The 15066-nt window shown below is 35.9% G+C and overlaps 1 protein-coding gene across 4 annotated transcripts in view; it reads left to right on the forward strand.

Moving 5' to 3' along the window:
- The window catches only part of slit2 (slit homolog 2 (Drosophila)), an 84913-nt gene that overhangs the window by 40809 nt on the left and 29038 nt on the right, over positions 1-15066 (forward strand). For all 4 annotated transcript variants that reach the window (XM_051899342.1, XM_051899319.1, XM_051899336.1 and 1 more), the window contains exons 5-13: positions 3900-3971; positions 4390-4461; positions 5303-5374; positions 7021-7184; positions 7535-7667; positions 10997-11068; positions 11162-11233; positions 12893-12964; positions 14238-14381. In XM_051899342.1, coding sequence (XP_051755302.1) covers positions 3900-3971; positions 4390-4461; positions 5303-5374; positions 7021-7184; positions 7535-7667; positions 10997-11068; positions 11162-11233; positions 12893-12964; positions 14238-14381 — 873 coding nt within the window. The remainder of the gene's footprint in view (positions 1-3899; positions 3972-4389; positions 4462-5302; positions 5375-7020; positions 7185-7534; positions 7668-10996; positions 11069-11161; positions 11234-12892; positions 12965-14237; positions 14382-15066) is intronic.

Here is a 15066-nt window from a genome sequence, read left to right on the forward strand (position 1 = left end):
TGTGTATATAACTAAAGTGAACCTGATAAGGAATGTAAAAAAAAACAAAAAACAAAGTGAAAGAAAGAAAAATAAAATACTTGACAAATGGTGTACAAATGCAGAATTCTTCAACTTGGGGTCGTACCGGCCAGACGCCTATTGGCAATCGATTGAGAGACTCATATCTGGGACAGTTTCACCCTGGCTTAAACTAAAAATCTTTACACATGCTGCCTGAGTGAAATAAATGTTTCTGATGCTGTCCAAGCAAATCCAAACACTTCCAGCTCTGATGTTTGTGTGCTTATCGTGTCATTTGGTGAGATAGCGTTGTGTCTTGTTTGTCGTATTGGCGGTAATGTTATGTTTGCTATCAAAGGCTCAAAGATGTGATAGCATCTCCGTCTGTCTGTTTCTCTCTCTTTCCACTCATTTCTCCCTATCAGTTCACTCTTCCCTCTCTTTCCTTCCTTCTCTTCCTCTCTGCATTTCTCAAGCACTATGTGGCAAGGTAGATTCATTTTTGTAGAATTTCTAGGTTTATTCCAGCATAAGATATAAACAAAATTCATCATTTTTTAAAGTGTTGTTTTGCTCACCCACAGTGCAAAGAAAAAATGCAAGTGTCCATATAAAGCAGCAACAAAAGACCAAGCAGAGTGCTTTGCCAATTGGTTACTTAAAGTCTCGGGGCCCAGGACAAAATGTTAATCGGTGGGCCCCCTCTTCCAATGAGAAGGCTATAGCATAGTGCACTTTAGTGGGCCCCCCTCGTCACAGGGCTCGGGACAACATTCTCGGTAACCCATCCCCCAACTACGACCCTGGTCGGTTTTGGACGGAACTTAATAGTTGTCCTACTATGGCTTGAGTCCACTTACTGGCCTTTCAACGAGTCAGTTACCCTTCTATCATTTTAATTATGAAATTTTTTATTAATATTTAATTATTTTATTAAATATAAATATATCATTTACATCTGTAATATCTTTACAAGGTTAGTGGACATAAACAAAAACACTGTTTGTGTCTGTGCATGGTTGTCCATGCTGGTAAGATTGCACTGCCCCCTAGTGGATGAAGATGTAATCCATCACTGCAGAAACATCCAGACAAATGTGTGCGTTTGAGTGAATATTTTTGATATTATAAATACCTGTCTGTCTCCTTGGCATTTTTCATTTAAATCCTGCTGCTCTGTGATTGGTGCTGTCATGTGCCAGTCATGGAAATGACAGGCATCTAGATGAATAGAGCCCTCAACAGACAGACTGGCCTGACCTCGGCACACACACACATAGAGTTGATCTCTTACGGTCAGTGTCTAGTTTTTGGAGACTGAGTGTCTGTCTCCCATTATGATTGACGATTGAGGAATTTGACTGACAGGTCTGGCTAGCTGAACTAGCTATTCACAGTCTGTAAGGGTCCCATGCTGTGTGTGTATGTGTGTGCGGGTGTTCGTCTATAAATGAGAGGGTTGTCTTTGAGGGTCTGCTTTGCGTGAGGGAAGACACTTCATTAAAGTCACCCCCTACGGAAATGCACACAGAGGAACCCGCACGCATGCATGGGTGCAAAGGTCAACCTTTGAGAACCCCTTTGAATCTTGAATCATGTGACCAGGGCTTAAAATCTGATCATGTGACCTCTTAAAAAAATCAAGTGTTTCGGTTGCGGCTATTATGATAATTGATATTCATTGAAATGAATGGTTATAATTAGTGCAGGTGGGCTCTTCATAACTCATTATGTTCATTCTCACTGTATGAAAACAGCGAGAGAGAGAGAGAGAGAGAGAGCGTAAATCATTGATTAGATTAGTTTAACTTCTCTCAGTGTTTTGTGTTATATGAGGTATTTTTTCCCCTCAGCAGGAGAAAAGAAAGAGTGAAAGTGACAGAAAATGCAGGACAGAGAGCAGGAATAAAGCAAGGATTAAGCTTCTGTTAGTTTTTGTTCATTTATTGAAAAGAGGAAGAGAGCGAGTGAAGCACTTCCTCTGAAGGTGTTCAGGGGTCATCATTCAACCCTCTTACTCTCTCTTTTATTCTCTGTTTCTTTCTTAGCTCTCGATTCCCTCCTGGGTGTTCTACTCTATGCTGCCACTGTAGTTGTATATATGTGTGTGTGCGTGTGTGTGTGTGTGTGTGTGCGTGTGCGTGTGTGTGTGTGTGAGCCCTCACTAGTTGTCTAGCCCACCTCCCACCATGTCTTTGTGTGTGTGTGTGGTGCTTTATTTCGATGTTAGTCGCCCTGTTAAACTGGGAAGAGGTTTTTTAATTGTTTGATTTCAATGGTTTGATTGTCTGTGCCTGAATTCATCTCGCTCTCATCTGGGTGACAGCTGGAATGTTTGTGCTGTAATCCAGAAGTACGTTTGATCTCATAAATGCGCACGCAGAACGGTGTCGGTGTCCTGTACAGATGCATATGAACCTGATTAAAGACGATTCCCATTCAGTTCACGCTCAGGTCATGTCAGGATGACATTTTTAAAGAGCACTGAAGACTTAACCAGGCTGTTTAAATGTCTGCTCTGATGCCTGAGGAACCTGGGACTTCAGTTAGAAATGTTTGTTTAGTCTCATCATAACTGTTTGCGTGAGAGTTTGGTGTGTATGCATTTTTTTTTGTTGCGTTTCTTCTTGCAGATGTTAAATTTAAAAAGGGTAGTTTTTAATTCTGTTCTCATTCTGTTTTTGCTTTCCTTCCTACTTTTTTTTCTTTTGTTGTTTTTTTTTTTCCCCCCGATGACAGTGCCTGTATATGTTTATGAATGTTCAATACTATGTGTGTAGTTGTGTTCTTTTTTGTGTCATATTTGAACACAAGGCTATTAGTTATGTGTAGGTTGCACACTGGAGGATTTTGCTAAAGTGATCAATTATATAGTTCCTTCATTTTTTCTACTACACTGTCTCTTTGTCATCTTTTTCATATTGACCATATTTATCTAAAGCTGCCGTTTGGGACACATTTTAGTAATCGTAAAGAGTTAATTTTGTTGTATAATGAAATCATCAGTCTTTCTGTCACTTTTCTAAACCTGTATGATTTTCCTCTGTGCAACACAAAAAAGGATATAATTTTGAAAATATGTCCTGGTGGCTCTTTTCCATGTAGTTATATGGATTGAAGCCTCCTAGCTTCAAAAAGAATATGAAAGCATCCTAAAAGTCACCCATACAACTTCGATGCTATATTTCAAGTCCATACGAAATGAATAATTATTATTCACTGGAACTCTTGACATCTGTCTCAGCTCTCAGTGATGTGTTGGCAATGTTGTAGTAATGTCTGATTTATAAACAAAACATTATTTTAATCTTTTCATTTTATCTTAGGCAGAGGGATAGGGCCCACTATAGGGGTCCTGGCATTTTCAGGGGGCCAAATAATCCTTACAAATATTTAAATTTTGTTATATATTAACATGGTCTTCATTAAAATCTTAAAAACACTAAAAATAGAAATGTACAACATTAAACTGAAATCAACATTTTGAGTTACTTATTTATAATTTATTTGTATTACAACAGATGTACCAGGTGTACATATTAGCTTAGATAGGAAGGCCTTTGAATGTTGTCTTGGACAGAGGGAGGTTCTTGGAGTCAAAAAGGTTAAGAACCACTGAATTAATCTGTTGAACTTATTTACAAAACTCTGAATGATTCAATCACAAATCAGACTTATCTTGTTCTCACTAACCAGCTCACTGGAGGAGATCATCAAATTTAATTTCATATGACTTCAGAAGACTTTGAGCGTAGTCATATGGACCACTTTTATGACACTCTAATGGTCTTATTTGATGATTGAAAGCTCCAGTTCCTATTTACTATATTGTTATGGCATGCATTTCTTCTTTTGTGTTCCAATGATTGTTAATGTTCTCTTTCTCTGTTTTACAGTGACCTGAGTGAAAATCAAATCCAGGGGATTCCCAGAAAAGCATTCAGAGGAGCTACTGAGATCAAAAACCTGTGAGTCTTCTGTATCTATGGGTGAAATAGAGAGAGAGAGAGCGCTTTGAATTAATGATTGTGTGCTTTAATGAGATGCCCAGGCAAACTGACCATCGCACACACACAGAGAGATGGGAGGAGTGGGCAGTGCAGGTATACAATAGTAGAAGAGAGCACAGCAGACAGAGTGAGGAGGCTGGAAAGTCAAGAACAATAATGTGGGAAGAAAGAGAGAAAGACTGTGACAACAAAATGAGTGAGAGAAAAGAAAGACAGATTGAGGAACAGGAGAGTGAAAGATGTATGTGGTTTATTAGTAAGGAACAGTAGTGTTTCTGAGAGCGTATTACTCTATTACCATAATCATTGAACACCACACAGAAGAATCGACAACATCATCTTCAAACATTTTCTATCTGTCTTTTTCCTCTCTCAGGCAGCTGGACTATAATCAAATATCCTGCATTGAAGATGGAGCGTTCAGAGCTCTGCGGGACCTAGAAGTACTGTAAGTGCACTGCGTGTGTGTGTGAACTTGTGTGATTGTGTTCTGTTGAATTAAAGCCTCTGCAGAGATCTTTTCAGATATCGAGGTCTCATTAGACTTTGGTCAAAGCTGGGCAAAACCAGTTTTGGGACTGTTTCAACTGTTTTTTTAGATTTTTGAAATTGAGAATAGAAAAGTGTATATTCTTGTTAAATTGGTATGGATTTCTCTGTATGTAGACTGCATGCTGTCAGATCATGCCTGTAGGGTGTTTAATAATTGTATAAAACGTGTATCTGCTTTTTAAAGTTGGATTAGTGGAATAATCCTGTTAGAGAAAATGGAATCAAGACAGATAAACAGGATTGTGTCAGATTATTTTACTAGGATTATTTTGATGCTTTGTGACAAATGGACAGACGAGGTTTTAGGAGCAGAAATATGAAGTATTAAATAACAGATATATGTGCATATCCACACACATGCATGGAGGCATACTGATATACTGCAAAGAAATGTTAAATCAACATTATAAGATTATGTACGGAATATTGTAATAAGAAAAAAAAAAGGATAGTTTACCCAAAATTCTGTTATCATTTACTCACTCTCATCCAAAGCATTTCTTTCTTGTGTGGAAGACAAAATTAGTTGTTTAGCAGAATGTCTAAGAAGCTCTTTTTTATACGGTGAAAGTAGATGGGGACCGGGGACAGCTGTGGTCACCATTCACTTTCATTGTTTAGAGCTGCTTGGAAATTCTGCTTCTACACAAGATAAAAGGTCATATGGGTTTGTATATATTTGTTATCTAAATAGGTCCATAAAATTATTATTTTCTTTCTCTGTCTTTGTTTCACAGCACACTGAACAACAACAATATCTCTCGTTTGTCAGTGGCTAGTTTTAACCACATGCCCAAGCTCAGAACATTGTGAGTATGTGAGACACACACCCACACACACACATCCACACACTCATCCACACACTCAAACTGCTTTAAACCAGTTCTTCAGACTGTCGTTAGCATGTTATCCAGCACTTATCATGCTGGCCCTTAATAAGTGTGATTATGGGGTAATAAGGTGTAATAACTGCATTAATATGTATGTTTCATTAGCATACATTTTGTAGATTGGAGCCCTTTGTGTGTGATCATGATTTAATCCCATTTACGTGATAAGCTAAAGTAGCTAATTGCTAAATCAGTATTCTGGTCCTTGTTAGCTAAACGTCAGCAATAGATGATGGAAAGAAAGCCTGTGAACGATAAGATGGGAAGGACAATGAAGGCCGTGAAACATACTTGGCTAGTGTGAAATGTCAGTCATTGTGATTGGGTTATCATTGTGGTTAATTTTTTCCCCCTATCAAATGATAGATAGCAGTTAGTAAATTGTCTTAACATACAGTGTTGTTTGTTATTATAAATCTGAAACAAAATAAAATATAAATATTAGATGAAAAACTAAAAAAAAAATTAGAAATATTACATTTGTGACTATCTGAAATAAAATAGATTTAAGTTGAAGTACTAAAATTACTAAACTAAAACTGAAATAAAAATGCATTAAAGCTAAATAGAAATATATATATATATATAAAAAAAAAAAAAACGAATGACAATTACAAAAGCACATGTCCAAACTGAAAAAATAAAAAAGAAAGTTAATTCAAAATATGAATAAATATTTTAATAGTATATAAATAAAACTAAATTAACACTGTTACACATTCAATGGAAAAAAGAAATGTTCAATACATAAAAGGGGTTCAATTGTTTTTTTAATGGTAAATGTGTAAAACGATTCCCAATTCAAGTAAAATTCACAAATTGTATTTTTTTTCCCACAATTCAGTTGAATAAGTATAGTTGAAAATCATGTAGCAATTCAGTGTCAAGTTGACCTTATTTTGCAGATTTAATTATATTTAATTATTTATATCTTCCGCAGGCAAAATATTATTAAGTTATCATGTTGATAACATAACATTAGAGCACAATACCTGATGAAACTTGAAATGGACAGAGTCCAGTGTTCTGCTGCATTTCAGTGGAACAAAGTGATTTTCGTCGTTCTCACTCTCGACCCAAACTATTCAAAAACCTTTCCAAGGCCCATTGGGAAGGAAAGAATTCTGGAGAGAGATATAACAAGAACAGTCCATTTCATTGCTTCTCTAGCTCAGTTCAGTGTGAAGTTGGTCACTGATAAATAAACACTATCCTCTTCTGTCTCAACACATCCTCTACTGCCATCATGTCATGTTAAAACAGGTAATTGGCTTATTGCATCAGGTTTATACAGTCATTTACAACTAAATATGGTTTGAGTTTGTTTGTAACATTAATCTTGTAAAGGGAAGGACTCCTAAAGGTGCTGACCGCACAGAAACACCAGAGTTTGCACGTTGTTTGTACAAGACTGTAATTAATGAACATGAAACTGTTTGATGCAAAGTCGATAACACTAACACAGACTCTCTCACAAACATGCACACAGGTTTTATCGATATATCAGCTTAGACTGCCAGCGGACCTTCAAATGACTCTTTCTCTCGCACTCTCCATCTCTCTAGTCGTCTGCACTCTAATAATCTGCTATGTGATTGCCATGTGGCTTGGCTCTCTGATTGGCTGAGACAGAGGCCCCGCCTTGGCCTCTACACACAATGTATGGCCCCGCCCTCCCTGAGGGGCCACAACATTGCTGAGGTTCAGAAGAAAGAGTTTATGTGTACAGGTGAGTTTGTGTTGTTTTATTTGTGTGGCTTGTTTATAGGAGATAAGAGCTTGTGAGAATAAAGAGAAAAAATACATATATTTGTTGTTTTATTGTGTCAAAGCTTTCATATTCTGTCCATTTTCCAACTGTTCTCTTTTTTTGCTCATGCTTTCAAGACTTCAGTGAAGGCAAGTTATTTGTGCTGAAATAACACAGACAAAAAAAAGTTTCTTTGCATCAAATTGCATTTGGTTGCAATATGCAGTCGACAACTTTTTTGTTCAAAAAACTTTTTTAATTTAATTCAACCTTCCTTTGTGTAGCACATACCCCTTCATCCCCATCATCTCTCTTTATGTGTGTTTTAGGGCCCCAGTCACACTCGTCCTGTAGTGTGCTGCAGTGTCCTGAGCTGTGCACCTGCAGTAATAACGTAGTGGACTGCCGGGGGAAAGGACTGACTGAAATACCTACCAACCTGCCAGAAACCATCACTGAGATGTGAGTGAGGATCACACACACACACACACACACACACACACACACACACACACACACACACACACACGCAGGTTTGTTTTGCTATCAAAGTGAGGACATTCCATAGGCGTGATGGTTTTTATACTGTACGAACTGTACATTCTATCCCCCTACACTACCCCTACTCCTAAACCTACCCATCACAGAAAACATTCTGCATTTTAATAAAACATTGTTTAGTATGTTTTTAAAGCTATTTTAAATATGAGGACTCATGAAATGTCCTCATATTTCATGTTTACATCGTAATACCAGTGTAATACCTATGTCATTATACAAATGTGTGTCCTCATAAATCACAAAAATGTACACACATGTAATATATATATATTATGTAATTTCAGAAATGTACATAATTTGGACAGTCAGCTCTGATAACAAATTACTCTAAATTTAAAAAGTTTTCTATCAAACGATACCTACCTTTTGACTCTCCTTGGTATAGTTTTGGAGTTATGAGTCTTTACTTTTATGTATGTCATTCAGAGAAAAACAACTCTAAAAATGCCATCAGGGCTTAAAGGGTTAATTCGACCTAATACTTAATCTTAACAACTACCTTACTAACTCTTAATAAGCAGTAATTAGGGGTTTAAGCAAAGGTCATAGTTAACAGTTAGTTAATAGTGAGAATTGGACCCTAAACTAAAGTGTGACCAAAATTAGTTATAATACTATAACCTAACCCTAACCCTAACTTCATTTTTACAAATGAGGACTTCCTCAAAAGGAGATTTTGTCAGGCTTAGCTCACTTCTGGGTACATATTTGCTCTTAAAATAAGTAGGTACACACACACACACACACACACACACACACACACACACACACACACTGATAAGACTATATTTATATGTCTTCCTTAGTCTTCTGTTAGGTTCAGTGTAATGTTGGATTTGTTTACTAAAGTTGGCACTAGTCTGATGTCTGCCTCCTTTTTGACAGATGTAATTTCCACATTCCACACACACATACACACAGTGAGGGTTGTATCTGTATCAAATATTTTAACTACGGAGGCCATGCTGAAGTCATGCACATTAATTCAGTGTGGAAATGGATTTATTTTATCAATGGCATCTCTTCTGAGGGCCAACGCTCTGCCAACGGGGTCTGGATTGAGACGCCACATCTTTTTTTAACTGTTGTGCCTCTCACTGCCAGGATCATTGTCTATCTTTTTTCTTCCCATCTCTCTCTGTCTGTCATCCCTTCATTTTTCTTCCTCTGAAAGCCGCTTGCAGGGCCTTGGCAGATGAGTCGGATTATCTCATTTGGCTTCGGTTGAATGAAATGTGTGTGTATGTGTGTTCATCCACCTATGTGGGGGCCTGATTTTCATGCTCTGTCAACTTTGGAGAGCTTATCTGATTTATGACATACGTATTTACTGTCAAAGAGAAGAACAGATATCTAGAGAGAGAAAGATAGAGAGGGACAGAGAGATGGAGAGATATTATAAATAAGCATTGCAATAAGTTGAATCCTAGAGTACTAAATGAATAATATATTTATGATTCTTAATTAATTATTACTGCGAAAACGAAATCAATCTTTTATCACATTTTTGTATTTAATGAAAGTTTAATTAGCTTAAGTTTGTAATTTTTACCTTAAAATGTTTTCTTTTCAGGTTTTTATTTTGATTTGTGTGTGCATGTGTCTTTGTTCAAAAGTGCACTCAAGTTAAAGCAAAAGTTTTGGTTTATAGTTAGCCATGTATAGTTAGCTATAGTTAGCAGTCAGCCATGTATGGAAAAAATAGTACAGGTGATTGTGAGGAAAAAGTTTGAAATATGGAATAAAGTTATTGCAAGATGTAAAGTTGCTATCATGTAAAATACAACAGCTTGTATACAACTAATATAACTGGAGTCTTCATCCCATCTTAAAGGGTTAGTTTACCCAAAAATGAAAAATCTGTCATTTATTACTCACCCTCATGTCGTTCTACACCCGTAAGACCTTCGTCCATCTTCGGAACACAAATTAAGATATTTTTGATAAAATCCAATGGCTCAGTGAGGCCTCCATTGACAGCAAGTTAATTTACACTTTCAAACGCTGAGAAGGGTACTAAAAATATTCAAACTTAATGTTATGAAGTGACGAAAATACTTTTTGTGTGCAAAAAACAAAACAAAATAATGACTTTTATTGAACAATATCTAGTGATGGGCGATTTCAAAACACTGCTACATGAAGCTTCGAAGCTTTACGAATCTTTTGTTTCGAATCAGTGGTTCAGAGCGTCACGTGATTTCGTAAACGAGTCATAAGAGTTTTGAAATTTCAATAGTTCACATGACTTTGGCAGTTTGATACACGTTCCGTCCCACTGATTCGAAACAAAAGATTCGTAAAGCTTCGAAGCTTCATGAAGCAGTGTTTTGAAATCGCCCATCACTAGATATTGTTGAATAAAGTCATTATTTTGTTTTTGTTTTTCGGCACACAAAAAGTATTCTTGTCGCTTCATAACATTAAGGTTGAACCACTGTAGTCACATGAACTGTTTTAAATATATCTTTAGTACCTTTCTGGGCATCTGAAAGTGTAAATTGACTTGCTGTCAATGGTGGCCTCACTGAGCCATCGGATTTTATCAAAAATATCTTAATTTGTGTTCCGAAGATGAACAAAGGTCTTACGGGTTTGGAACGACATAAGGGTGAGTAATTAATGACAGAATTTTCATTTTTGGGTGAACTAACCCTTTAAACATGTTTTTCATAAGTACTGTTCTTTCAGGGTAAATGTTTTTTGTTTGTTTGTTTTTTTTTTTTAAATACTGAGTGCACTTTTAAGGCAATGTTAAAATGTCAGTTTGTAATTTAATTTTCATGGAACAGAGATGTTGGATTTGTTCTTAGCAGACATGGGCACTGCCTCAAACTGGAACTACAGCAAACAGACACAGATGATACACTGTGATTAAAGTCATCCCAGAGATATTAACATTAATCTTAAATTTGTGCCTGTCACATCGATTTTCCTCTTCTCTTTCTCTTGGTTTCCCTCTTATTGTATTAAATTTCTGTATTATAAAAACAGATTTTAACTAAAACATATTGTCCAAGATTACAAAAAATGAAGCATTCAAAATCTTCACATTCCTTTCAGTTTTCTGACCCAACATCACCCATCATTCTCATACTCTTCCAATAACTTCTCAATAGGGCTGTCAGTGCCCATCATTTTCCAGTTACCCTCACCTTTTTGCGATTTGAATTATTCCCTCTGCAATGTTCCCTCCATTTGTTGATCTGGTTTATTCTCTCTGTTCACAGTCGACTGGAGCAGAACTCCATCAAGATTATTCCACCAGGAGCATTCTCACCTTACAAACGGCTTCGGAGAATGTGAGTGTGTGTTCGTGTGAGCACACATACATACACAACCACACAAAAACACACTTATTCCTCATGCATATCTAATTTTCTTCTTCTTTTTAGAGATTTGAGTAATAATCAAATAACTGAATTGGCTTCAGACTCATTTCAAGGTCTCCGATCTTTGAATTCTCTGTGAGTATATATGTATATATTTGTGTGTGTGTGCGTGAGAAGAGAATGTAGGAGTTATATTAAGCTTCCATCATTCTTTCAATTATTGATGATCTGACTCATTCAAGCTTTTAGAGGACAGAGCAGATAAATCCCTGCAGTGTCTAAGTCAACACAACCACCATTCAAATATACAGGACACCTGTCATTTCAATAGATAACAACTTTTAAAGGCAACCTCAGTAATTGTTTTCTCTTTACATAATGTATACAATAGTACTTTCAATCCCATCTCATGAGAAAACAAGTGATTTACGAGGTGGCGATTTTGTATGAAATGTGATTCGTTTTTAAAAAAAAGTATGATGAGAGAGAGCCAAAACGTTTGTGTGAGAGCTGAAATGTTGTTTTCCTCCATGTGTTGAATAAAATAACAAAAGATTTTGAATTTTGAGTGCGAATCACAACTGAATTCTTGATGTAATTAAATAGATTCACACGTCAAAATGAGACAATAAATGAGACAAGAGAGCGTGGTGTAAATTACCTTGTTAAACTGAATTCTAAGACAAATGACATTAACAAAAAAATTACTTAATGCACCTTTAAAGAAACTTTATACGTTATATGGCTATATAGCCTTAGAATATGAAAGACACTAACATAAGCCCTTGTTTGAATCTATTAAGTTATCTGTTTTGGCCTGGTATTTTCAGTGTGTAAATATGTTTTTTAGGGGATGGGATGTATATGTCCTACTATGCTTGGTCTCTGTATTTTCTTTGGTTTACTTTACTGACCGGGTTCCAATGAGCCAGAACTTAGTGGGCGGAACAGTTCTCCCTCTCTCTCTCGTTCCCTTTGGACCAGCCTCTTAGGAACACCAGCCAGCCATTTAAAATCTGTCCTCCTGAAAAAATACAACTTCAAGCCAGAAGAGTGATCCAATGTGTAACATAAGCGAACACACACATGCAAGTCCTGATATGACATCACAGTAATGAAATATCTCAAATGCAGGCTCAGACAGAATCTGCAGAGATGCTGGTTTTGGAGGAAAATCTGTGGTATTCTGTTAAAGAGATATTGAATGTGCTACACACTGATTCGTAGCTGAGAGCATTATTAAATAAGTAAAAATATTTCATGAATAAACATACATGAGCACAACTTTGTGAATGACAGACGTTCCAAATCTGTAGAGCTTTCTGTGTGGGCCTGCACATATGTTGGATATCAGCATATAGCCAAAGCCACAATGCAATTATTCATTCTAAAATAAAAATGCCAAGGTGTTTTTTTTTTTAGCTCTGCATGGCTCTTACAGATTAGTCTTGAATTTCCTAATATTCCTCACCCATTTTTACAACAACCTCAGCTTGCGCAGGGTTATGGACCATTAAGATAAAGTAATGAATATGAGCTGTAATTGATATATTCATCATTAAATGATTACTGTGCGCATGTTTTTCATGATTTTACCTCATGAATCTGGGTCCACATGATTTCGTTTGTATTTAAATATGATTCGTCACTGGTTGCACTGGGATGATTTGTGGTGGTGCATCTTGTGCTTTGTTTGAGGAACAGTTTCTGATGAATGGGTGTGTGTGTGGGTGGGTAATGAACATCTTTAATCTTTGCTTTTATTTAATGTTCCCTTGTGTTTCTGCCTTTCAGGGTTTTATATGGGAATAAAATCACTGAACTTCCCAAAGGCCTTTTTGATGGACTATTCTCATTGCAGCTACTGTGAGTAATGGACATTCTGTGAATTTATGCTTGAAAATGCCATGAAAGCAGGGCGTTTATTTCTCTGTGTGTGTGGGTGGGTCAGGTTTTGCCAATTCTGAGGACCAGCCATTGGAAAATGGCCTAATAAACATACTAAATTATGTCTTAATTAAAATCTAATAATTCAAAAAGGTGGGTGTGAGGATAAATATCACTAGCTCAGTATAGAGTTGTCAAGATACCAAAATTTCAGTAGTTGATACCAATACCAGTAATTCTCCGTATCATCTTAAATACTGCATGCTGATAAATGCTATTGAAACATTAATATATAATATAAACCAATTAAAACTATGAAACATAGTCTTCAAAAATTGCTCAAGTAAACGGTTAATAATAAAAAAGGAAATAGCAGAGATTTTTCTCTTTGTATTGTCAATATTGTCATTTAAATTTTAATGACATATAGATAGTGGCAAACATATTAGGCTGCATTTATACTTAGATATTTTGACACAAAGCTTATACCTCACCAAAAATATTTTATTTCAGTATCAACTTGGTTCTGAAGTTCTGGTACTTTTGACATTACTATAAAAACAATAGATATATTGGCTCAGTATAAAAACAATAGATGTTCACACCATGATAGAAAAACAAACGTCTGTGTGTGTGTGTTTGCACTGTGAGAGACAAGATTGTAAGCTTCACACATTCGCCTGATGACAGACAGCACAACTGGACATAAATTCACACACATACCACACACTTCCGCTGTGTGTGCATGTGGGTATGAGGAGTATGTTTAGGAAATGCTTGTTAATCCAAGTATTTATAAGGGTTTAACAAGACCATAAGCATTTGGTGCTACTACATAACATTACAACCACACATATGCTAAGACCATGTTGAAAGTGAATATACTCACTCTTGCGGACTCGTGAATTATTCAGAAATAACTATCATGAGAAACTCAACTCACATTTCTCACAAATATAAAAGTTTGGTGCCAATAACTCAAGCACATTTTTATTGATTTGTATCAACATACATTCTGTTTATACAAAAGTCTCTGTTTATTCACAACTTTGTTCTCCCATAAGGCCCTGTAAATGAGTCTGGAGACCACAGGGAATATTTTTTTGAAAGTCTCGCTCATTTGTTTGTCTATAAATGTTAATCTATTTGTAAATGCCATTTATAATATCTCAATTTACAGCGCATGTATAGATTTTCCTGTTTGCCTGAGAGATTTGTGTTAAATGTCACATGCAAATGTTTATCCCAACAGGTTGCTAAATGCGAACAAGATCAATTGTTTGCGCGTAGATTCTTTCCAAGACCTGCAGAATCTAAATCTTCTGTCACTTTATGACAACAAACTCCAGACCATCGCAAAGGGAACCTTCTCTTCTCTACGATCTATCCAAACGCTGTGAGTAACATTAGTTAACATTGAGTAAAAATGATTGACATTCTACTGTAATTAAGATTTCAACAAAAAAAGAAAAAAAAAGAACAGACAAAGTAAAAAATATATAAAATATATCAATGTACCAAATTTTTGTGTTTCTGATTTCTAAAGACTGATTGTAAATCATGAGATTCATTTTTTATATTATTGAAAGCTATAATTTTAAACCATAAGAAATAAAACAAATGTGCAAATTTATTTTTATATATCAAATGATTATTTTGGCTTTAGTGTAATGACAATGAGAAAAAATTATTTTCCAAACATCTCTTTATAATGTTATGTTTACTTTTTCCTTTTTATACTATTTTCACACAATAATATTATGTCTGTAAGCATGAAAATACATTGCTGCCTTTATATTTTCGGAAAGTAGGTCCCTTGTATTATTATATTTGAGGGAACTTTAAAAGCCCCTGATATTGAATATTAGGCCCATGCATGATAAATTTCATACAATCATATTTCAGGCTGATCAGTAGGTTGGGAGAAAAAATATTTGTGTACTTTTTTAGTTTGTCAAGAAACTGCACACGATAAAGGGTTAGTTCACCCAAAAATGAAAATTTTGTCATTAATTACTCACCCTCATGTCGTTCCACACCCGTAAGACCTTCATTCATCTTCGGAATGCAAATTAAGATAT

This window comes from Ctenopharyngodon idella, chromosome 1, assembly GCF_019924925.1.
Source record: "Ctenopharyngodon idella isolate HZGC_01 chromosome 1, HZGC01, whole genome shotgun sequence".
Lineage (NCBI taxonomy): Eukaryota > Metazoa > Chordata > Actinopteri > Cypriniformes > Xenocyprididae > Ctenopharyngodon > Ctenopharyngodon idella.